General features: G+C 42.0%; 1 protein-coding gene across 1 annotated transcript in view; it reads left to right on the forward strand.

Moving 5' to 3' along the window:
* Positions 1 to 19,871, forward strand: part of LOC126542520 (BOS complex subunit ncln) — a 33,939-nt gene extending 14,068 nt beyond the window's left edge. Inside the window, exons 8-14 of the mRNA XM_050189632.3 lie at positions 314 to 438; positions 982 to 1,172; positions 5,671 to 5,791; positions 8,241 to 8,407; positions 11,819 to 11,872; positions 11,979 to 12,057; positions 16,227 to 19,871. Of these exons, the coding sequence (XP_050045589.1) occupies positions 314 to 438; positions 982 to 1,172; positions 5,671 to 5,791; positions 8,241 to 8,407; positions 11,819 to 11,872; positions 11,979 to 12,057; positions 16,227 to 16,289 (800 nt within the window). The 3' untranslated portion in view covers positions 16,290 to 19,871. The remainder of the gene's footprint in view (positions 1 to 313; positions 439 to 981; positions 1,173 to 5,670; positions 5,792 to 8,240; positions 8,408 to 11,818; positions 11,873 to 11,978; positions 12,058 to 16,226) is intronic.
* Positions 19,872 to 26,003: the final 6,132 nt, after the last annotated feature.

Genomic DNA, 26,003 nt, shown 5'->3' on the forward strand with positions numbered 1-26,003 from the left:
TATAATGTGCACCCAATGCTCAGCAAATGAGGATTTTTGCGTTCTACTGCCATTGGAATGCGGCAACAGTAGTCACTTGAGCTTGTGACTTCATCTTCAGCAGCAGAACACCATTGCCATTGGGCTACTGCAGTGGATGATCATGATCATAAGCGAAGTCTATTGTATTTGTTGTGATGCCATTGTTGCCATTGCTACAGGCACTGCTCTACATCTTGTGAAGGTAAAGCAGTGTTTCAGCTTGGAGCACATGAATATGCTTTGCTTCTGTGCCTCTTCAGGTTTCAGCTCACTCTGTCCTCTTCCATTACAGAGGGAAGCCTCCTGGCTGACTCATTGTTCACAATGTGCTTAGACTCTCTCGGAAGCGGAGATGACCTATACGTTCATGTGTCAAAGCCTCCAAAGGAAGGCAGCACAACCTCCAACTTGTTCAATGTGAGCATTGTTCATGTCTTGAGCAGAACATTTTCAGTCCTCTGGTTTTGTGCTGTGGTTGTCATACCTCTAATAGTATTTTTTGGCAAAAGTGGATGCTGGTTTAGTATTTTATTAGTAGTGATAAGGCGCTAAGTGTAAGCGCTTTTTTTTTTTCTAGAGCAGCATGTTTAACAAAGAAAAAAACATGTTGGGGGGTCGCACATAGATCATGCTGCTTGATCTGTGGGCAGTATTCTTTTACTGCTCCAAACAAGTATCCATGTCATGCTTTAGGAATTTTGCATAGTGCTTTTTTGGTACCATAAAGCTTAAAACGGTTTGTCTGACATGCCTGTTATGATAGAGAGAGGAGGAGGGGGAACCATATTTGTAAAGCTGCATTTCTCCTCTGACTAATTTTGGCTTTATTTCCTTGTGCCTTTTACTGTGTTCAAAAGTTGCACATCAGGCATATTCGCCTGGAAACATTTGTAATTTGGAACTACAAAGTTTGTATTAGCGGTATAGTGGTGACTCTTTTGTTGACATGAAACCATGTAGGAGCTGCAGCGAGTGTCATCAATCCTTTCGCCTGCTATGCGGGTATCGATGGTGCACAAGAAAATCAACTTGGCAGACGAAACTTTGGCCTGGGAGCATGAGCGCTTCAGCATGCGTCGCCTGCCAGCGTTCACTGTCTCACATCTTCCCAGCCATCGGTCTCCGAGCCGCAGTTCCATTTTCGACACACGGTAAGACAAAGTTCTTTCTCATGAAGACATGCTTTGTGTTATGGCAGTCTGGGCATCTCATGGGAAAATAAAGTGTGAAAAAAAAGATGCGTCTTGCTGTACAGCTGCATTGCCAACGCGTGGCTCAGCTCTGCTTGCGCTGCTGGTTGCTGGCGTCTTTCTAGACATTGTTTCGGGCTGCATTGCCATTCCTGGTCACTGTGCCCTTTGCATAAGGAGCCGCTAATAAGCCTCTTCTCAAAAGCAAGAGAAGTTCACTTCTGCAAATATTTTGTTTACATAAATGCAACACAGGGTGGTTTCTTTCTTCTTTTTTTTTAGGCCTGAAATTTAGTTTTAACGATGATACATCTCATAATTAAAAGTGTTATTCAGCACAAAGTGGATTATAGTACATTGCCAATGTGCGTCTTTTACCATGCTCACTGCCATTATTGTATTCTGTCTCACTGCATGTCACTTCATCTAGTAGACGCATGTTCTGCTTCTGTCCTTCGACATCATTGCCTTTCTTTATTGCTTTTGAATAATCTGATTGTCACCTCACACTTTGCAAACTTCCTCTCCATGGCGATAACTTATTTGAGGTGACGTCTCTGATAAAGTCATTCCGATATTATTTAAGCCCTGAAGACCAAATTTGATTAAATAAACTGCTCCATACTAAACTGCACTGCTTTCACTTACTGTGGTCGTTTCCTGGATCTTGCATTTTCCTTACTCTTCGGGGTCTTTTTTTTTCTTCTCCACTTTAGACTGCCCATCAAACTGCAGGCATTTCCTGCAGTTTAAATAGTCTTATGGGACGGTGTCATGGATTATACCACAATATGGCTATACATTAAAGGGGCCCTGAAACCTTTTTCTAACTAATCATAGAAAGACCTCGCTATTATGGGGAGGTCATTCAAAGCGCTCCTCGAGGTCAAAAGACAAGGTCAAAATAGACAAAACTCTCCTCAAAACGTTTTTTTATTACTTGTACTTGAGGTTTAAAAATTCACCCTATTATAGAGTTTTCTGTGCAGATTTGAAATATGTAATTACTTTTTGAGTATCTGTTATAGTTTTGAGTTATGTGATGCACAGTGGCAGAATATAGGTAGTGATCTTTGTCGGCACTTTTTTATGTGCTGAATTTTCACAAAAAGCATCAAGCTGTAGCTTGTTTAGCTCTTTGTAGATCACAAAGTGCCGATGTCTAGCCAGTCAGCATGTGCAATTACTGGAACTGTGCAAAAAGATTACAGCATTAAAAAAAATTTTTTTTTCTCTGTTCCCTGAAAAATAACCTTGTACTTTTGCAACTACTGCTGGGAGATATTGCAATTTCAAGTAGGTATCAGCACTGTATATATTTTCAAGAGTATGTATGCCAAATTTCGTTAGTATAAGACAATTATAAATTTACAAAGTTATTTTCATGTGATTGTGAAAATTATTTCAAGTGTTCTAATTTATTTTTCATAGTTGCAGTAATTGTAGATGCTGTTCAAATAGATATTGGCACTTAGCGGTCTGCAAAGAGCTAGATAGACTACAGCACTAAGCTTACTGTGAAAATTTATTGCATAATAAAGTGCCCCAAAAATCACTTTACTCTGCCATCATGAAGGACAATAATTTAAGAACTGTAGCGGCTGCACAGAAACTAATGCATATTTGAAATCTGCTTGTAATGCCCTGTAAGTTGGTGGTTTTCAAATCTCTGGTACAAATATTTTTAAAAAATGTTTTTTCAAAGAGCGGTCACCCCTCAAAGCACATAACCTCACTAATACCCTGCTGCAAGAATGTTCCAAATCCTTCCAGTATAAACCGAGTTAGACGTAGTTATCGCACCAGTGTGTGGCTTTCTATCTACTTTTGTCTCCACTAGTGCGCTGGAAGATATGCAAGGGAGGTGGCACGGTCGTAAGGCTCTACTGAAAAGTTTAATGTCTAACTGGCGAGAAGGCTCATCGCAGCACCCCTGTGGTGGCCGCGGCATCTACTCTGTACAGCAAGCCACTACTATCTCGGAGGCCGCACAGCTACACGAAGCTGCTGTGTCTAGACCGGCAGTACAAAGATGAAATGCGTTTTCAGTCTTTTTGATATCACAGACATATATAAAATTAGCAATAATAGTATCAGAATGTTCCGACGATCACGAAATCGGCCAGTAGCTCTTGGTAGTCTTTGCTGCTTGCGATGACATTGCGAAGGCAAGAACAAGCAATTTTTCACTGCTTTTCACACAATATCATAAATATGCTGCTGCATGCAGTGCAATAATATTTGGCTCAAATGTCGACAGGAGCCTCTTCTAAAGATTGGCAACATTTTCTTACTGCGTTCGAAAAGTGTTTCACGGCCCCTTTAAGAAAATACAATGCTCATTGAAAGCTCTGGGTAATGACAGACTATGAGAAAAAAAGGAGCAAAAGAAAACATTTTGTGAAGTTGTATTGCCCTGTCTCTTGCACACATTTTGTTTTCTGGAAACGTGCATTGGCCAAGCCAGACAGGTGCTGCTTTTACGTATACATAGTCCAGAGAAACTTGTTGATAGTGGTAGTGATAGTGGTAGTGTTGATAGTGGCAGACTATGGCTAAAGCACAAGTGTACCTACCATCACATTCGTCTGAAAGTAGTAATCATGGGAAGCTGAAGCCTTCTTACATCAACGTTGCACCTCATCAGTCGACATTTTTTTCTGTGATATTTTAGGGCTGCTTGTTTTCTCTCAATGTTGTTGCAGGAACACTAAAGGCAAATACTAAGTTGACATGAACTGTTTAAATATCATTCCAGAAATGTCACAATGCTTGTTTCATGCCAAGAGAAGACTTAGTTTACGAAAAAATTGCACCTGAAGAGTCTGAATACCTTTTTCGAAATTCAGATTTCCCATCACCCAGCCGGGAGAGTGGTGATGTTGAATACACCATCACCACCCTTTGCTGTTGTCAGTGAGTAAAACGGCATGCGACAGACTGCAGTACTGAGAGTGGTGGATTCGCCGCTGCAGCTGTTTGTTGGTCAGTAGGTGTAGACCGTTTGGGCATCCCCAGACATCACATGGAAGTTGAATTATCAGCTACTTGTAGTTTGTGCAAGTTTCGCGAGCCAGCAAAACTAGCGCAGCACTATGCGATAATGAAATTACTAAAATGCGAAAGCGTGGGCGGCACAGAGTCGAGTGAAAACGAAGCCTTTCTACCGCCCACGTTGTCAAGGGTAATTTCTGTGAATTTTTTTTGTAATGAGAAATAGAACTGGACAAGTAATATTTTATTTTGTCTTATAACACAATACAAGGATGCTTTTTGCAATGAGTGGTTGAGTACTAGTGACAGAATTTAACTGAGGAGTGCTTTTGTCATCGGGCAAGTACTTGAATGTCTCGGGGGAATCTCCAGTCATGACCTGCATTTACCTAAATTTCTCCATTATTAAGGCTCTGTTTGCGATAATAGTTACGCCTTTGAGATTCTCGAGCAGTAATCTATCTCTTTAGCTCGACTTAATATTTGCCTTTAGTGTCCCTTTAAAGGAGTGTTCTGCACCTACATATGGCATTGTTGGTGTTCAGCATATTGTACATTGTATATCTCTAATATTTAGTGAAAATTGCTTATTGCTGCTTTCTCAGCATTTAATTACAGTAGATGTAGTTGAGTTTTCTTGCATTATACCAACCTGACTGTGTTTTGTTGTATTGTGCCTGTTACAATAAATTTTATGTCTCATACTTCTGTAAAATATCTTGGTTCTGGCCCATCTTGTCACTTGCGTCTTAATTCCTTGTCTGAGGCTCGCTGGGCTTTCTATATTTGTCTATCAGCCTTGATTCCATTATTGTTGTGTTAAAATTTAATGTGCTCTTAATAAACCAATTTCATGATAAGTTTCACTATCCCACCACTACTGCAAAACATGCCAGTAGTAGTACACCATTTTAGGCTGAAGAGCAACTTTGATGAGAAACACACTCTGCTTGTGCTTTGATAAACCTTCTTACCTCTCAATATGAAAAATCAAGGTTGCGAAGTGAGAATAAAGATTCTGCAATAGTAGTGTGCGGACGCATCCCCAACTTTCCGCTTAAGTTCACTGCAAGAATCCACAAGGCATTGTCCTTGGTATTCCCTTCAATGGTGCCTTGAACCCCCATGCACCGCGAGGAGGAGAGCAAGAACTACCATCATCATCATTGTGTTGACAGGGCTTCCGCATGTTTTCTCTGATTGTGATGAAATTTGTCTATATTGCGAACAAGCTTCATGCCTGTCAGTACCATCTCTAAAAATGTCTAATTTCTTTCCAACACTAGAAAACTCATGTCCATTTCAGCTTCAGAAACTGCAGTTCTTGTACCCATACATGAAGTTTTACCACTTTTTCTATGCTAGTGCAGTGACAAAAACCTTGCATTCGAGTGATTTTTGGTTTTGCTGGCTTCACACACTTTCCGGTGCACCTCTGATGTAGCTAATCTGGCATTTCCTCCAGTGACAAGGTTGAAAAAACCAAGTTGGCTCGGAATGTGAAGGTGATCGCTGAAGCCTTGGCTCGCATCCTCTACAATGTGACGGACAACGAATCAAGTCTGGAAGTCTTCCGTGATAGCCTGGTGTGTTTACACGTTGCATTTGTTATTCACAGAAACCTGAAAATTTGCCCCATTTTATAATTTTTATGCAAACTTTGGTGCTGTGTAATCTTCAGCAGTGTGTTGCAGTTAAATCTTGCACATGTGAATCTGTTGCTATTGGGAAAAAAGAAATGCCACTTCGCTTCTCTCACATTCAGATGATGGTGAAATTAGGGTTGGCTGAGCAACAAAAGCAGCAATACGGCTCGTAAGAGCAATATCCTGCTCTTATGAGCTATCCACTAGCATATTCATGCAGGCAGTGCAATGTTGTTTTTATTGCTGGCATAGCACTTCATCACCGACTCGCACAATGCCATGTTGTCATTATTGTCTAGATTGACCAATTAGTATGACGGATCACAAGAAATGAATAGAATAAAAAAAAAACGGTGTCTACCAACCGGGAAAACCGGGAATTCAGGGATTTTGAGTAGTCTGGAAATACTCAGGGAAAACTCAGGGAATTTGTGCTTCTATCAGGGAGAATTAGCTGTAATTTTATTGAAAGGGAATGAAAGTCGCTGTAATGCTGGCTCGAGTAAGAGAGAGGACTCGCAACGAATTGCCTTTGACACGGTGTCATCGGCTGGTGGAGTTGCCAGTGTACAGTCAACGGCTTACTTTCCGGATGCCCGGTAAATTGGACGGCTTCACGGCACCACCACTTACCCCACAGGACGTCTCTGAAAACATATCTGAAATTTTGGACGCAAGAAACCTTCGCCATCCGATTTTCCTGGCCTTTTGCCATGACGGAAGGTCCGAAACGGCATTAATCAACGCCACCACCACTGCCGTTTTGATTGCCTCGCCGCCTCGAACCGCTGCTCTTGCGCGCAGATCTGATGACAGCTGTAGCCACCACCGCCGCAACGCTAGGCCTAGCTGCTTCGACGTTCGCTGTTAAGCTTCTTGCCGTTCGGTGCCGTGTTTTTCATTGAAAGAATTGCCACTGTCAGCAATGGCACCGACTTTGCCCTTGTGGTCATCGCGGTTCCATGGCTTCGACACTCAGAAAGCACAATGCGTTCCATAAAGTCAGTTTCCGAAAGTTAGTTTTGCCTCTGTACAATTGTGCCATGCGGTAAAGCATACGCAAATGTATTGCGGTGAAGCATTACAAGTGTGGGAAAGGGCAATTCTTATGGGACACATGTTGAGACAAAGCGCAAAAAAAAAAAAAACATGAGGACAAGAGAAGGAAACGAAGACGCAGTGCTAGTTATGTAGTACCAACTAGCCCACCAGTCTGTTCCCTTGAACACATTATGTATTCCTTAATTATATACGCATGCACCCGTCATCTCCTGTCACAGTAGGAGCACCGATATGCCTAATAAGTGTACTGGCAGGCCTTCAGAGCTTTTTTGGATGTCCCTGTGGTGATTTAAACCCATAAGGGCAATAAAAGACATGCAGCATTCTTTTTTTCGGACGTTTTCGCAGCCCTTAGGGAGTTCTAAAAATTGTATGTTGACTTTACAACTGACCAAGAGGATGCTTCAAGTGGTCTGTGGGGCGAACACACAGTGGAAGGAGGACGAGAACACAAAGGACCTATGCATTGAGGAATGAACGGGAAAGGAAGCGTGCCATCGCTTTTTTCAAGGAGCTTGAGCTCAAAAAACAGTGGTGGCTGACGCTGAGATGCAGGTGACCATCATCCAAACTAAATAAACACTTAAAAGCAGTGAAACGCAACACTGAGGCACGGGCTGAGAGTATGTCAGGACAGTTGAGGTTGACTTTCCAGCTGCTTAGAGAGAATCTCACTTGTTACAAAATTCGGGCCTCATACCAATGAGCTTGCCATTGCCAATGAACAAGTTGACAGAAATAGCTCATGTTTGAAAATATTTGCTTCTGTATGCATCTCCTTTTTATTCGTATTTGAGAATGCTCGACTCAAGTTACAATGGGTTTTACCATTTTTATCGAAGATATTTTTTTCACTGTGCATTTTACTAACACCTGCCTTCTGTTTTCTTTCAGAGCAAAATAAACACTGCTTTTTACTATGCAAACTGGATTAAGTCACCTTTTTTTTAACATGCTTGCTAGAGAGTGACAGCATTGGGTGACATGGTGTCAGCCCATCTTTACATAAAGCAAATTTCTGGGTCACTCAGGGAATTTTGCAAAGGCACTCAGGGAGAACCTGGAAAACTCGAGGAATTTGGAAATGTCAACTTGGTAGACACCCTGAAAAAAACAGCTAATTTTTAGAATGTGTGTCTTCTCACTGCTATGTCTTGTTCATTTAGTGCCTTGTCTAATGATAACAGAAAGGTTAAATCTTTAATATTAAATGGAAACACTGTTACATTTTCATGGTGTTAAAATATAATTGCACTAAGCATGCCCTGCTATGAGTATGTTCAAATACTCTTGGCTTCCTTCCTTGTCCTTTTGTGACAATGAACAGGGGCTACAGGAGGACTACCTCAGTGCCTGGGTTGACACACTGTCGAGTGAACCACGAGGTGCCCAGCTGATGGCAAAGGGCAAAGCACCTTTGGTCTCCATGCTAGAGCAAGGACTCTCACGGCACCTCAAGGAAGTGCGTCTGTCGGCCTTCCGGCCGGACAAGAGGTGATACTCCTGCTCTTTCTCCATTTTATCTCAACCTATTGCATTCGGGGATATTGCCTTCATTGTTTGCTGATTGGTAAAGGATGGGTTTGACAAATGCAATGGCACACCTTCTATGTGCAGTACTTTTTAGCTGCATAATTCAACTGCATTAAGAGGATACTTGTTGCTCAGCATGTTACACTGAACGTTAGGTCAAGTAAAAACTAAGAAGTGAAAATAGTCTTGAAAGATTAATCGAAGAAAGTACGAGCCCTCTCTGTGGTCACGCAACTAGGAGTACTCTTCCGACTGATCAAACACAGATGCAAGGACCTTTGTGGGGACATAACTGCAGCACATAGGCAAATTTTGACTGCATGCTTCAATCCAGGGCTGGAACATGCAACATGATATCCTGCATTTAGGGCTATGTAGATGTATGCAGCAAGACTGGTATAAACTTAAGTGCTGTTGTTTGCTTGTATAACAGCGCTTATATGGAACTTGGAAAGTGGTTGTCATGTCATTCTCTTACTCTTGCAATTTTTCGATGCATTGTTGTTCGAAAGGATGGGGGAGTCTCTGCTGTGAGAGTCTCTGCTGTGAGGGCATATATTCTCTGTGTAAGTATTAGCGTGATAACAGGAAAAAGAAACAAACTAAGTACAGCAGGATTCTGTTTACCGGCCATGGTGTTTACCGAACAGAACCGTGGTGCTCAGCTGAGCACGAGGTCGGGGGTTCCATTCCTGGCTGCAGTGGCCACATTTCTATGATGGCAAAATGCAGAAACGCTTGTGTACTTTTATTGAAATGCACTCCAAGGAACCCCAGGTGACCGAAATAATCCTGAAACCTCCACTACGGCTTTTCTCATAACCTATTGTGCAATTTCAAGTCGCAAACCCCAAGTCTTTTTTGTAGACTTACAGAAATTTAGCCCATACATTTTTATGGGCCTAGCCTTTGTTCCGTTGATGAAATTGGCCCTCACCAGCGCATTTTAACATGACTGGTCAGCACGCATGCACTTGATCACAATAATGATCCCAGTGCGATCAGTCTTGGTGGCACTGAGCGAAAATGCGTCTAAGATGCGAACGAATGCAGATTTTAGTCCTGAAAATGCCAGGCCAGGGAAGTAAAAATGCCAGCTCACAATGAATGACTACGTACTTTCCTGGTTAATAGTAATGCCCCTTCCCCCCCCCCCCTTTTTTTAACCATGAAAATTGGTCATTAAATTGCCTGCACGTTACAATTGGATACGAAACCACAACCACTTCACATTGTTTGCAGTAGCCTACTGTCACAGCCAGCGTCATTGCCATTGTAATCACAAGGTGATGGAACAAGTTTTCACATAGGTAGCTTGATGATGATGATGATGATACGCTGCTTTTATTATGAAATCTTGTTTGAAAGACAACTTATTTTGCATGCTAAGCTAGCGGCAATGGATCCCGTCCCACGTTTTCTTGTTTCGTTATTGTTTAGCTTGTCCGTCATGCATCGCGTGATGAACTGCGAAAGTGCTTACGCTATTCACAATAGTTGCAGGAACATTCGAGGCATGCTGAATGTTTAATGCAGGGGACTGAATGGGGAACGTCGTGGTGTGGCCTATAGTGATAAAGAGCTAAGAACGGCAACAGTGTACATTAAGTGGGAATGAATTTTCATTCTGTAATAGCAAACCCTACAGGCTTCATGTTGATTTCTACTTTGAACCCATAAAAACAGCCTGCGTTAGATTGGGGGGGTGCATAAGAATTAAGGTTCATAAGAATAAAGCAAATATAGTCTATTTCCGTTAATTCGACCTTAATTGGACCAGTGAAATTGATAGAACTATCAGGTGGGTCAAATTAACAAGCGGAAATAATGCTGAAACACTTTGCTGATTTGTTTGGCAGTATGTTTGCCTGACTCTAACACGCCCCTGAATTGAACGCGCACCAACTTATTGTGGGTTCAAAGTAGAAAAACTAGTGTATGAATCACATTGGAGCTCCTAACAAAGCAGAAATTTAAGGCATACCTGATTTGTTAACAAGAAAAATAGAGCATGCCTCCAATTCTAGCAATCTGAAAAATATTAAAGCAACGAAGCTTACCTTCACCGAATGAACATTTATTTGCACAGATTTCATCTGTGAGCGTAAAGTTTCCTGGTTTCATCTTTTCTTTATAATCAGAATTGGAAGCATGCTGCGTTGTTCTTGCTAAAAGATTTCTATGTTAGTTTTCTACTTTGAACCTATAAAATGTAGGTGTGCGTTTGATTCAGGAGTCTGTTAGAATTAGGCATATACCACCAAATGAATTGGTGGTGTGTTTCGGCATATGGTGTACCTCTAATTTTGGTACTAACAAAAAGATGAAACCAGTAAATTTCGCCTTTACAGAATAGAAATTTACTTACGCTTAATGTTCGTCATTACTCTCGGACAGCACTTTGTTAAACAATTCCAGAACAATAGCCAATGGGATAGTGGCTCATGTTTAGATGAACCAGTTCTCAAGTTCATCTTGCCACCCATTCACTTCTCCCGAATTCGAAACACACATGATGCAACTTGTTGCCACTAGCATAACCTGTAAAGCAAGTTATCTATGAGCTTTTTAAACACTGAAAGCCACACATCGTCGTTGTCATACTACATAAGAAATTGTTCTCTCGCCATCTTGTGATGGCAACGAAGACGACGCTGGGCAGACTGGCTCTGACACAGTTGGCTGTCTTGCAAACACCACAAATGTGTCATACTTTGGTTTTGCAGCCGATTTCACCACACAAGTAAGTTTCATACCAAATATGTTGGATAAAAGGTGCATATTAGAATCGAGTAAATGCTGTAAATTCTATGTAAATTCTAGAGTAAATTCACTGTGGGCTATTGTTTCCTCTTGAATATCTTCCTAGGGTATTCTGAAGATGGCTGTTTTTGGCAGGAAATGACGTGTGTTCAACATATTCACTCTCGCCTAAACCCCACCAAGACAGAAACTGCTGCCAATTGGGTCATCATTGGGGTCAGCTGCATGCGTGCCGACCAGTCAAATTTGGTTCATATGGTGAAGGTCAATTTCAGGGTAGAAATTAACGTTGGGGCCCATAGAAATGTATGGGTGCCAGCCGGGGCCTTCAATCGAGATCGAATTCAACGAAAAATTTAGTTAACCGGAGCCAAATTAACAGAAGTCCACTGTACTGCCAACAAAAAAGCAGCGGTACGTTTGGACATTTTCCCTGCTTCTATTTCGATCTGCCAGATACAGTATTTAGACAATTCCATTGGTTTCGTGAAGGTTGAATTAATGGAAGTCGACGATGTAAGACACCTTTCTACATGCTTACTTCTTCCCTGTAGCATTATAGAGTCTAGATCACATTGAAAGCAAATTTATTGTCATGTCTGGTTTCAGGGATCCTGAAGTTGTCTTTTATGACACTCCACTGGCTGTCATGAATGCATACAGGTTAGTGCACATTCTTGTCTGTTGGTGGTCTGCATGTTTGTTAACATTTTTGTTAGCATCCAGCCCACATGAAAGAAACCCTCTCCTCTTCTCTACCAACTTGCAGTGTCAAGCCTGCTGTGTTTGACTTGTTCCTGGCAGCACTTATTGGTGCCTACCTGGGAACTGTGTACCTTGTCATTGTGGTAAGTTCTGCTAGCTTAAAGCTTCAGAATAATTTTCTGTGTATGATATTATGATATGCATATTTTAAAGCAAATTATGAAAGAAAGGTGCTGGCTCTTCCTAGCACATACTGGATCGAGTATATGTAGGGTCCTTTGTTTTTGGGTAAAACCCAATAATTCCAGCTTTTTACACCCTGAATCATTTTGTTTTAATTGGGTTCCATCCAATTCCTCCCTGAAGTATGCCCTTTCCTAAAGGATAATAGGTGCAGGTATTACCAAATCAAGGACTGCTGCCCACCTTGTGTGCCCAAATGGTCAAGATATATCATATGAATAATATTATGCACAGGTATATGAACGTGGTATACGCCTCCGTTTTGCTTAACAATCAAGCAACAGCCAGTATATATACTAATATATTCAGCTCCTGCTGGCTTTGAGTTAGTGAAAGCTTGTTGCTTTTTTAGTAGCCATGTTTACATGAATGCAGCAGTGGTGCATTGCATTGAATTTCCAACATGTGGCATACATGTAGACGGTGATAATGCGCTAGGAAGCGAAACAATGCTGATCTTGCTCTGCACTGCGAACGTTAGTTGCAACATTGAGAGGATGTTTACCCAACTATGTTACGTTCAAAAGAAGGATGGCTGGTTTGGCTAGTTGTTATTTCATTAATTTTGTTGCAAGAACTTATGGCCGAAACCAGTAACACAGGACAGCAGAGAAGAACAACAGGCTTCACAGGTCTAGGATGGGCAAAGAAATGCTCACAAGGCATAAGATTATATGCAGCAACAAGTGCTTGCAAGATGAAAGCATCGCACCTCTTGCGAAGCATGCTCGTGTGCTCTACTATTCGTGCATTTCTCCATTGTTTAAAGTACAGACAACAAAGTATAGAAGGGATCACCAAACGTGTCTATTCGTTGTTTTTATCCATGTGGATTCTTTTAAAATTATTAATAATGCCTCCCAACAATGATTTATATAGATAAGTTTGTCAAATAATTTGCAAGCAGCATTCTTTTTCGTTACATGTACCTCTGAGTGATTTTGCATGTTTAAAGGAGCCCTGAACCACTTTTTATTGAAGAGGAGAAATGAATTTGAAGTTAAAATAGGCTATTTCAGAAATACTTTGCAGCAAGAAGTACTTCAATGAGTTCAGCAGAAGCAGAATTATTGGCAATTAAGCACCCTCTTCGCTGTGCTCCCATTCCATCTTCAGCGCCTTGCCCTACAAAGGCTACGATGGAGCGGGGCGTGCAGATGGCACTCTGTCTTCTAAACGTCACTGTGGCGCGCAGTTCAAATAAGGTTTTGGATGTTAACGTAGACACCACTACTTCCAATTTTGGTGCCTACGATGCGCCAAATTTAAGCTAAACACGGATCAGCGAGCCGCAGTGGGCTTAGCCAGTGAACTCATGGCAGCTGTGGCATGTCACAGTATCCACGCTATGTAGAAGACCTCAGCTACATGCAACTGTAGTGCATATGTGCAGCGTTTGCTTTGTGCACGACAGAGCTTGAGTGCGTGCTCATGCGTATATGGTAAAGTCCGGCTGTGCTGTGTGATGCGGACTGGCTTTGTCCTTCACAAGCTTGACTGACGGATAGTAGCCAAATCCAACTTGCGCATCTTTGAAGTGCTATCACTTAGTCTGCCAAGGCGTCTAACCAGAAGTTAGCACGCGGTGGAAAGCATGCGTGTGGTCTAACCTTAAGTTTCGTGTGCTTCGAGGCTAGCTGAGCATTCAAAAATAGTCGAAATCAGCGAGACCTACCGGCCACGACACTGATAAATAAGGTAGCCCAAGTTTAATTCCTACGCGGGAGACCGCAGCCGAGTATGCGTGAGCAGACGATAGTTGGCTTCTTTCGGAGGTACGTAATTATTATAGAAATTTGGAAGCACATTTTTCCTTAATTCATCCTGTTTATTGAACTTCATTAATAAATATACACAGTAACAACAGGAAGAAGCTAACTGATCCAAACACCCTTTTTGATTAATGTTAGCTATTTGTCAATAGCAGCCGCGTATGGGAATCTGCTTTATTATGAAATAAGGCATCCAGAAAAGAATGACAAGTGGGCTTATTTTAAAGCATTTGAGACAAAGGTGACATCGTGCTCCACTTGCGAACTCCACGCGCCGCGCACGACAACATAGCTTGGCTGAGATGTTCACAGCAGCGTATGCTATCTGCCGACTATGTTTTTTCACCAAGCCCGAGGGGTGGTTTAGGGCCCCTTTACATAGAAAGTTTGTGCCCAAAAGAATACCATCGCCCGTGTTATTCTTTGTGAAAGTTGCTGCAGAAATCCTGAAGTTTGTTGGGGCTTCCAGGGAAAAAAAGTGCGACAATTTCTTCCTGGTTTTCCTTTAAAAATAAAATCGGATTTTTGCTCCCTGCATTTATAAAACCATAAAAACCAAAAATCGACCGTATGTCTATGTTTACAATGAGTTCTTGTGTAAATGTAGCTGATAAATGCTGGTTGGTGTTTATACTACTTTGTTGTTACAGTGTTATTGTTTGTAGTTGGTGACTGAGCATTTCAGCAAAGAGACATGCCGCTTGTTTTTTGTTTTTTTCCTGTGAATTCTCGAACTATTCATCATCATCATCAGCCTGGTTATGCCCACTGCAGGGCAAAGGCCTCTCCCATACTTATCCAACTACCCCGGTCACGTACTAATTGTGGCCATATCAGTCAACAATTTTTTGCTAAATCTACATTGCCTGAAAAATGAAACTAAATGAAAAGTGAAAGTTAATGGTCATGCTATGTTTCCTAAGGACCATTTTGAAGTCTGCTGCCATATAGGCAGCCATGACCTGTTGTGGTTCAGATGACTGGCACCTTCTGATTTGCTAATTGGGGCTGAAAGTTTTCTTACCTCACATAGAAAAGAAAAAAAAATATTAATAAGGCAATGTTGCTAGGAAAAAAGAGGTTTGGTGTCTCTCCGCAGAGCCAATGGCAGCAGCCTGTAGAATGCATTCTATTTTGACCCTTGGATTGTGTATGGATACGTAAACGGTTCAACACGGTTCATGTCATTTCCTACATGCATTCAGCAACAAGCAACCAGTTACTAGTTGCCGAATGTGGATACGTAAACGGTTCAACACGGTTTATGTCATTTCCTACATACATTCAGCAACAAGCAACCCGTTAGTTGCCGAATGTGAAAGTCGAAATATTAGATTCGCCAAAAATGGCTTTATTCCTAAGTGGCCAAAAAAGAACAGTCATTATTACCTAATCACCACCCTCGTTGGCGTACACATTGCAGGTGTAGATGACAGCCTTCGTAGCTGCTTTATGTTCCTGGGTGGAAAAAATTCTAAATTGCCATAAAAGTTGTGCTATCGCATGTAAATGAACAAATTGTAAATGCACAAAACCCACATGACATACCACATATGTAGCATTTACTGGCCTTTGCAACTTCGTAGTTTGGCTCGTGCTGTGCACTCGGCTAGCACTGAATCGACTAGGCTTCACTCCTTTTGGTTCTAAAGCACTGCCGGCCCCATATCAAAACAAGGATATCGGTCTTTCTGCTTGACTCGGTGGCGAAATTAGCATGCAGTCATGCAGAGTCATTCTAAATAATCATATGGCATACTCTAATGTGGCCAAAAATTTCGGTTGTCCTCTTACAGTACACCTGTGGGCGAGTAGCAGTGCCACAAAACTGTCCAAATAATCGAGCATGTCCACATAATCAGTCGGGGAAACTGCACTGGTGCATCACTCAGTGAGGATAATTTGAAAGAGACAGAAGATTGCATGCACATATTCAGATAGAGTTGAACATGATCTGCGATTTTCTCATTTATGAAGTGTATATTTCAGATTTCTTAGTTGTTAGGCTGCTGAAATGTTTCATTTTTTGCAGTGAGATTCTGAAGGCTGCCTGTTGCATGTCTTTTGACATTAATACATTTTGTGGTAGTCATAGTAATGCCATCATCTGGAACAGTTACAGGGAGGTGGATCTTGTTGATCTCCATAAAAAGAAATTAGGGCTTTATTTACAGTAACCTAATATTGGTTGTGATATGTGGCATTAGAATTATTGTTTCAGCCTTATAATAAAGTTAGATATATAACTGCCATATTTGACATACTAATACTTGCTTTTCGTTTTGTTTGTCCCGCAGAACTTCCACCATGTACAAAGGGTTGTGGGCCTGTTTTCCCAACCAAGGGCGAAGGTGAATTAAGTGTCAACTACTGACACACTCGGTTTCAGTGCTGCTCTTCCATTCTTGCCTGCCACCTTCATCACATAGACTGCTTAGAAAAAGACCAGTGTCAACGCCGATAACTTCCTCCAGAAACTTTTCATGCTTGAGGACATGCCTGTGTGTTCATCACTTGATCGGTACAGTTGATCGGTACCTGTTGGAGCACCTCACTGTGTAGCACTATCGTATCTCCATTGCCTTTCACGGTCTTTCGCTTCTCATTTTGTGTCTTAGCAGCTGCCATACACATGTTAGTAGGGTATAATGAAATGGCGAAGATGATTGTCTGTCTTGGACAGAACCCTGAATTGTGCCACACTCGACACTGTGTGTTGTGCGTAAATGGTTTTGATGGTGTCATAGGCAGTGCTGTCTTTTGCAGCAACCCATCATGCCTTTTCATTGATGTGGTAGTTGTAGCTCATGCTGTTTCTCCTCTGTGTGCGCTGTCTGGTTGTAAATAGTGATGTAATGTATATACATAAATTTTTTGCACGCGTAGGAGGTACCTTGTGGTAAATGACAAAACAGTGGGACCCAAAGGTAGACTGTCGAAAAAGCTTGTTGATACTGCATGGTCTGGACTTAATCGATGCAAGGTCCATTTGTTTGTTGCCTCAGGAGTTGTGAAACAACTGTCATTGTTTCATTTTTTTTTTATCATTTTGTGACTGTCATACGTACTGGTTATTAAATTGCTCTGAATGTTGCTGCATGTGTACTATATGTACTCTTCTCAACAAAATAGAGGCCTCATTGTTGTGTAGACAATAGATGACAGCTGAGAAGACGAATTAAGCTGTGTTTGCATCTTGGCTAGTCTCATATTGTGGTGGTGTGATGAACAATTGTCTCATTTTAATTACTAATTCGGTGTGCATACACAGCTTTAACTAAGGCAACATTACAGTGAGCTGCCCCAGTTCCCTTATATCTCTTTAACCACTGGCATCAACATCTCAGGAGCCATATGGCAGGAAGCTTCATGGACAAGAGGAAGGAAATAACTGCAAGTCCTTTAGATTTGCTTTAGAAGCACTCTGCCTTTTGCCTTCCTTGAATTCAACCAAGCAATAATGCAATACATAACACAATAAATTAGGTCATTTACTTTCTTTAGAAATGCATATTCATCCATAGCTGTACCATAAAACAAACGACTCTGCCTGTGTACTTCTTTTTCATTTATTTACAAAACTTGTGTTCATTTTGCGCTACAAGCAAAATGAATGTCTACACAGCCTCTGTAGGGTCCTTGGGTATCTGTGTAGATGCTTGTTTATTGTCTCTAAAACTCACGGTCAAAAAATAGATAATCACTAGCAGTAGTAATAAAAAATTCTAGCACAAGCATATCTTAACCTGGTATCGCCATTACCACATAGCTGGCTTCCATATTTGATGCTATATGTATTATCCACCATAGCAAGCCCAGTGGCTGTGGCGTTGCATTGCTAAGCTTGAGGTGATGCGGTTGACGCTGGTGGCAGCCACCGCATCTCAATGGAGGTGAAATTCAATTGAGGTGGCCAAAGTTCATCTGGAATCTCCCACTACAGCGTGCCTCATAATCCGATCGTGGTTTTGGCACGTTAAGCCCCAGGATTTAACTGTTTTTGTTTGATATTCTAATGAATATCGCTATAGCAAATGTGATCTAAGAGGGGCACCAACATATGACTTCAAGGTAGCGCTGTGGTCTTTAATGCATAACCCGGCTTTCACAGGCTACTTATTGCTTTGACAAACTGTCATGCATTCAGGCTAAATGCTCACAAAAATTTTGCAACCACGCCAAGATAATTGGCCGCAGTTAAATAGATTCAATCGGCGGATTGGGCATAGAGCACATTTACTTCGTTTTCACTGCTGTGGCATGCAAAGTGGAGGCAGCAACGGCTTTTCTTCGGTTTTGTGGGCATTTGAACGTGAAGGGAAAATTCACTTGGAAGGTGGCACGATTGAAACTGATCTTTTCTAATGTACTTTAATACCAGACTTCTACATAGCAAATTACATGTAATTAATGACTTCTAATCAGTTACTTTTCTTTGTGATTTTGTAATTTAACAATTGCTTCTCTTTACTCCAAAGCGGTCATTGTAATTTATTAGACCGTGAAGACGGCCGACCGCATCTGCCTCCGCAAATTTCTAACCAATTAGAGCAAATAAAGTTTTTCCTCCTCCTCCTCAGAAACCAATTATATCTAACCAGTTACTTTATTGGTGGGACAAGCTAACTGGAGGCACAGGTTTTAATACTTTAATTTAGCAGGAACTACAGTAGGACCCTTGTGGTCGTCCAGTGCGGCAGCCTCGTGGATGCACTTGTTTCGATACACAAACCGGTGTTTGGTACACCTCTTTTGGACACATTTAAGTGACATCCATAGGCACTAAGAGTTGCTACTCAATTTTTCACGAATTGCAGTCTCTGATTTATCTCATATAGATAAGTATTAGGCTTTTAAGCATGCATGTTTCTGTCTGAATAATATGCGACTTGCATGTACTTATTTTGCAAATATAATAGAAACAGTATTTTGAGGTTGAAAGATAAGTAGTTAAATTTTTAATTACAATGAAGATTTAGCCACCTTCTTGAGGAACATAAACTTCTGCTGCCGTCTCCTGCTAACAAGTGAAGGGGGCTTGGCAAGAGCTCCACCACAAGTTTGCCAACGAATTGAACTGGCATTTCTGCGACTCCATGCAGATGGCCACTTGGGAAGTTGTTGCCAGGAAATCACGTGCATATGATTTTTTTTAGCTTTTTCCTACCAGGAGTGTCTTTTCCGAGCTCCAACAACAATGAACCTCTATGATTCATTGAGTATCCAGATACGAGCATTGCAGCACTGTGCTACCACAATCTCATGTGTAAAATGTTCATACGCTACATGCAGCCATTCCTTCCAGCGCATACATAGAGCGAGCTTTCAGTGTCATTGCTGATGACTTTAGGAGAGAGATGAGCGATGAAAATCTTGTAAAAATTGTTAGTGAAGTTAAAGAGTGTGTAAATGGCTGCAACGATCCACTGAAAGATCCAAGCCAGCTCGTTTTGTATGTTTACTGTACGCAATATTAATAAAACTTGTCAGGAAAGTAACATTAAAATAGCCTAGTAATTTTTAGTAATGCCTAGTTACTTAAATAGGGCAGCAATTATAACTGTGATCAATTAAATATTTGGTTGAAGTAATTGTAATTGGTTACTTGTTTACTGTAATATGCACAAGTCTGCTTAAGCCCTAGTTCAGGCTTAAGAGCCTGAACCAGGCTTGTTGGAGTCGCATCTGACACCAAATTACCTTCGTCATATTCGATTTTTGTCATAAGCATATATTTGTTGCATGCTGTAGATGAGAAATACTTGATTTACCCTGTTATATTCATTTTTTATGTCCATGTTTCCAAGGTTCGACTGTATTAGCTAGAAATGTACAAAATATTAAAAGCTGGCTAATTAATTTCAGGCTAGTTCATTAAGTAGAATAATACTGAAGGCATATTCATGTGGCTGCTAATAAATAATTGGTTTCATCCGCTGCTACTACTTGCCTCTGGAGTGGACATTCGTGTCGGGTGAAGGCATTTCGGACGCTTCAAATGTCAGAAGCACAGTGTTTCTAGTGGCGAACATGACCGAGCATTTCTACACGCTTAGGCATTTATCTGGACATTTTTTTCTGCAAATGTGCTCAAACACGCCACCACGACCACATGAACAATGATGGTTTTAATTGGATCCATGATAGCTAGGATACCCTGTATTTGTGTGCTTCTCTTGGCCGTTTCTGGTCGAGAGAGAGATACTTCAATGTGCCCGTATGCTGTACTGTATTTCAACTGGCTAATGCCCACTCACATGTCCCATCCTCCTCAGAAGGCCTTCCAAGCGAAGCTTGGGCAGGCATGCGCTGGAAGGTATTGAGCCTCACTTGACGACTTCTTGTGTTCTATATATGCAATGTAGAGATGATCCAAACACCAAAGTGAAGCTCCTTGTTCTTCTTTGAACAAGCTAAAACAAACAGTGATTCAACAGAATTAGCAGAATATAAAAATCGATATCACCAAGGTGAACCTAAAAATACTAAAAAATATAATTCAGGAAGCGTTCTGAAGTTGTGAATAACCACGTAGCTGGTCATAAATTTTTATTCTGAAACTTCGAACTGTTTAATTTAGTGCTGTAGGTGACCAGTGTCATTGCTCATATCGAATACTCTTACGTAGTTACCTTTGTATTAGCCTGCTAAATTTGCATGCGAGAAGTGCACGGAATGATAAATTCAGTTTCACCCGAAAGGCGAGGCTTTGATAGCGATAGCAAATTATCCAACTACACAAAGTATGGTTCGTAGTTTTGCCGGCCATGTAAATTACAGTAAACATTTGATTACTAATTAAATTAGGCATTTTGTATGCATAGGCAAAAATGAACAGATTTACTCACGAGCACTTGCTGTCGCAGTGCTGACGTATTGAGTGTCAGCAGCGGGGAGCGAATGCTTTGTGCTGCCTCTCGCCTCACTGCGGACAGCCATGCGCAGCTACGGCCCGCCTAGAGAAGACACACAATCACCTGCCCTCCGCTATATGATCTTCGCACTTGATAACAGGAACTCCAATACTGGGCGTGCGTGCGTGTGTCGAAGTGCAAAACAATTATTCGAAGTCGCACGGTTTCTTCAAATGCAACTGTTATTGAAGGATATATACATAAGAGCTCGGAAAGCTAATGGGTCTGCATGTACACAGTTGCAATAACCCACGTGAAACCATATTTGTGTTGTGTTGAGGACCTATAAATTGCTTATCGTCACAGTTATCCATCATTATCCCATGAAATGCCAACGGTGTAACAGTAGTGGTAATGTAGTAGTAACTGGTGGTTTATTTTGAGGAACTCGATAAATAAACTAAAAAGAAGGGAAGAAATTGCTGCTGACTGCAGTAACTGCGTAGTGCAGTGTGCTAGCACTTGAACTGCAGTCTGTATCACTGCATGATCATTTCTCCTTGTTCGTGGTCACCCAGCGTCAGGAGACACATTATAATTAGTTAATTTAGATAATGTTTCGCGTGAGAGCTGTTAACAATAACTTAAATGACTCAATTTGTTTTTTTTTATATCTGCTATCATTTCGCTTGCAGCGTGAGTACGCATTGTGAAATGTAAATGCAAAAGCTTCAAGCTGCGCTCAAGTTGTATATATTTTAGTCTAATTACCTTCGTTTCGAAGTCGTATGAAGAGCCTATATCGAAATGTTACCACTTTCGTAAAATACTAATTGTTTCTCGCCTATTGGGTACTACCACCAAAAACGCCATACAGTGGCTGAAATGAGGCCTATAGCTTTAGCTAGCGGCAATCCCTTCGATGTAAAGCTGCACTGCAATTCGCGAGTTACCGCAAGTTCACAACTGCATTAAAGCACATGAAGCACGCTATCAGAAACCTCACTGTAAATTCTTGGCCATTTGGTGGCTGTGACTCTCATATCATTAAGCCATAAAAAAACATGTTTAACATGTAAACACAGACGAGCAAAGTGCATGAGCATGATTGTGCCAATCGAGACTGATACACACAAAAGAACCCGCACTCGAAGCTAACATTCACGTATGGCGGTATGGCCATGCCGTGAGTTTACACAAAGATTAAGCGTGGACGCGACAACTGACAAGGACAAGTGCCAAATACCAAGTGAAGTTTCATTATCAATGCGCCGAATTTATGTGAGGGAGTGAAAGAGCTTACTGCAAGACATTAACTACTGAAGACTGAAGGAAGATTAAAGACATACGAGTAGAAAAATAAGAGTAGGAAAAACAAGATACACAAAGCAATGTAACTTGCATCACAACCGCCGGCCATACGTGCAACTTCCCAAAAGCTCGAGCTCTATGAACAATGGATGGCTTGCTGATGCATCGGCTTTGTTCTCGCGGCATTCGTGCCGCTGCACTTATGATGTGGGTACGTTCATTTTGGTGCTTGTGAATATAACAGAGGTGCTTTCAAAACGAGCAGTATAGTGCCATATGTGCTAGTATACGCTGTGGCAAAAACCTTATTTGCCGTTGCACACATTGCATGTGTGTTCACAAAAATGCTCATTAAGGCGTCTGCCGGTTTGCCCCAAGTACGTAACAAGCGACAGCGGAATTACGTGTGCTTTTTTCTGTGTACAGTGAACGTACTCGCTCCTTTTGTCTGACCTTGCAGAAGCCTTTAGGCTTTGTTACTGCAGCTGTGCAGTAGTAACGAAATTGTTACTGCAGCTGTGCTGGTCAACTGCTCATACAGTTAATGTTCTGTCTAGCTTTGCCAACAATTCATCAGTATTGGCGCGATGGATGGCCCAATAGAAACTTCAAGGTAGATGGCGTCATTCCATATGTTGAAGCATAGGCGCCAATGGAAACTGACCCCGACAACCTTTAACAGCCGAACTCTTTCATGTGAGGCTAGCTTAGCAGGACTCTTTGAGGAACTATCAGGCATTGTTTGGGATATCGTTGGCCTCGTGAACTCGTGAGGCTTATACAGTGCTAACGGCCATGTCCTCTGCTCAAGGCACTCATGCAGGACCTTACAAAGGCTTACAGACCCCACTCTGATAACATTCACAGACGTCTACATACGATTGACCCAGACAGTAAATTCTGTTTGCCCCCGAAGCTTACACGGAGCGAAACATCATTGCTACACAGGATTCGGCTCGGCGTTGCTTTCACCCGTCGCTACGCACACCTCATCGGCCAATCGAACAGCCCTAATTGTGTACATTGCCAGATGCCCGAAACACTGCAACACATACTTTGCGACTGCCCAGCATATATGCTGGAGCGAAGGACGTTAGACAGTTTCCTAGCCAACGTTGGCAGACAACTACTGTCGGAGGAAGCTATCCTCGGCCCATGGCCTGACACTGCAATTTCAATGCGTGCAACAAAAGTATTGTTGAAGTTCCTGCAGGGCACCAAGCTCGACGAGCGGCTCTAGCGAGGCAACTGTCTCGTGTATATAAGCACTCACCACTTCTCTTATCATCATCATCCATCCCAATACTTTCACTCCCCTTCCCTCTTCCCCAGTGCAGAGTAGCAGACTAGAGCGCACTAGCTCAGGTCTACCTCTCTGTCTTTCCTATCAATAAATTCTATTCATTCAATTCATATGTCCTCTGCTATAGAGGTCTTCCAGATAAAAAGCAATACAGGGTAGGATTCCAAATCTATAAGCACATAGCGAGCAATGTTGATGAATTCTACAGCATTAATGAAAGGGTAGCAGTAGTCATAACTAAACTTAACAGGTATAGCATAAAGGTAGTACAAGCCTACGCTCAACATCCAATCATGATGATGATGAAGTAGATCGGTTTTTTGAAAATGTTGAATTAGTGATGAGAAAAGTGCAAACTCAGTATACTGTAGTAATGGGCGACTTCACTGCAAAAGTGAGGAAAAGGCAGGCTGGTGAGAAAGCAATTGGCAACTACACCGTTGATTCTAGAAATGTTAGAGGAGAGATGCTGGTAGAATTTACGGAAAGGAATAAGCTTCGAATAATGAACAAATTCTTCAGGAAGCGTAGCAACAGAGAGTGGACCTGGAAAAGCCCTAATGGTGAAACAAGAAATGAAATCGATTTCATACTTGTTGGAAGTGTGGTGCTGGTTAACGCTCCTTGGGTTACATATTGCACACATACATAAATACCCAAGAATGCATGGACATGGGAAGTGCCGTCGCCTTAGGACAATTTGTACACTCTAAGAAAAGTTTACACCCTTTGGTGTGTATATTTGCCACACAACAATAATCGTCATGTCTTGCCCACATTTCCTTTCTTGAAAACGCTGCGCTCGTTACTTTCCTGTCGAGAATGCTCTGTCGTGCTGATAATGCGCATGCCGTTTGTGACTTGGAAGTACCGGGCTCGCAGCGTTAAAGAAAAGAAATCCGGGCAAGACAGATGACGATTATTGTTGTGCGACAAATATACACCCCGAAGGCTGTAAACTTTTCTTAGAGTGTACAAATTGTCCTAAGGCGACGGCACTTCCCATGTCCATGCATTCTTGGGTATTTATGTATGTGTGCAATATGTAACCCAAGGAGCGTTAACCAGCACCACACTTCCACCGCAGAACCAAAAACAAAGCTTGCATTGCCGATTTGTTCCTGCATTGCCGATTTGTTTCTGCATTGCTTCGAAAACTTTGTTGCTGTTTTACTTCTGATAATTATAATTTGCAGCACTTTGTTCAGCAGGTGGAGTTATAGCGAGAATTTTAGTGACTTGTTTTGTCTTGCTTCAGTGACACGCTTCCTAAAATCTTGGCAACACTAGACTGTTATGGTTCATAATGTACGATCTGTCGGTAACAAAGATAACTTTCACAGACGCATTCACAAACTACCGTACCCCGATTTGTACGGTCGTTTGTTGCGATATATTTGATTAGTTTTGATATCCGAAAATACCGAATAGTTGATTTTCGAATATGAATAAATATTACACACCAACTATTCATATTGTAACGGACAGTTAAGGAAACCCAGATACAACTATTTATTGTGGGCGAACTTGTGCCCTGGGGTAAATAAAAAACACTGCCGCGTTCTAAACGGGAGATCAGGAAGGCCTTCTTCTTCTCTCTCGGGCGTCGCTTCACCTCGTCTTCTTCTTGTAGACGCCGACAACGGCCACCTGCGATGCGAGTGCGTGCGGCGAAAACACGTGCCATTACTTCGTCCTTTTCCTTCAATACTCCGTTGTCGTCTTGAGGGGGCGCACGAACCTGCGCGCGTTGTTTAAATGTTTCTGCCTTGTATCATTATCCCCCCTCCAAAACGCATCGTCCCGATGCGTAAAGCGACGAAATTGTTCACAAGCAGTTGTCCACACTAAAGTGGTATATGGCACAGAAAAGATGTTTGGTCGAATAATCACTGCCTGTCATAATATGGCTTCAGTCTGACCACATGTACAGTTTCTGTGCGACGCCGGCATCGTGATGAGCTCACTTGTCCTTCTGGCATAACTTCGTAGTTCAGGGGACTGATGCGGCGAAGTACTCGGTAAGGGCCGAAGTAACGGCGCAAAAGCTTTTCGGACAGGCCGCGCGTCCGCACGGGGGTCCACACCCATACTCTGTCACCTGGTGCATACTCGACTTCCCTTCGTCGCAGGTTGTAACGGTCCGCGTCGATGCGCTGCCTTTGTTGAATGCGATGTCGCGCCAGCTGACGTGCTTCTTCGGCCCTCTGTGTAAAGTCACTGATGTCAGGGTTCTGTTCTGTACTGTCGCTGACAGGCAGCATTGCATCCAAGGGTGTGGTAACTGTTCGACCAAAAACAAGTTGGAATGGCGTTACTTGAGTGGTTTCTTGCAATGCGGTATTGTAGGCGAATGTCGCATAGGGTAGGATCTTGTCCCATGTACGGTGCTCTAAGTCTACGTAAATTGACAACATATCGGTCAGCGTCCTGTTCAATCGCTCGGTTAACCCATTTGTTTGAGGATGATAGGCAGTTGTTTGCCTGTGGCTGGTATGAGTCAATTTCATGATGGATTGCGTCAAATCGGCTGTGAACGAAGTTCCTCGGTCCGTGATAATAATTGCAGGGGCACCGTGTCGTAATACTATCTTGGTGACAAAGAA

This window comes from Dermacentor andersoni, chromosome 2, assembly GCF_023375885.2.
Source record: "Dermacentor andersoni chromosome 2, qqDerAnde1_hic_scaffold, whole genome shotgun sequence".
Lineage (NCBI taxonomy): Eukaryota > Metazoa > Arthropoda > Arachnida > Ixodida > Ixodidae > Dermacentor > Dermacentor andersoni.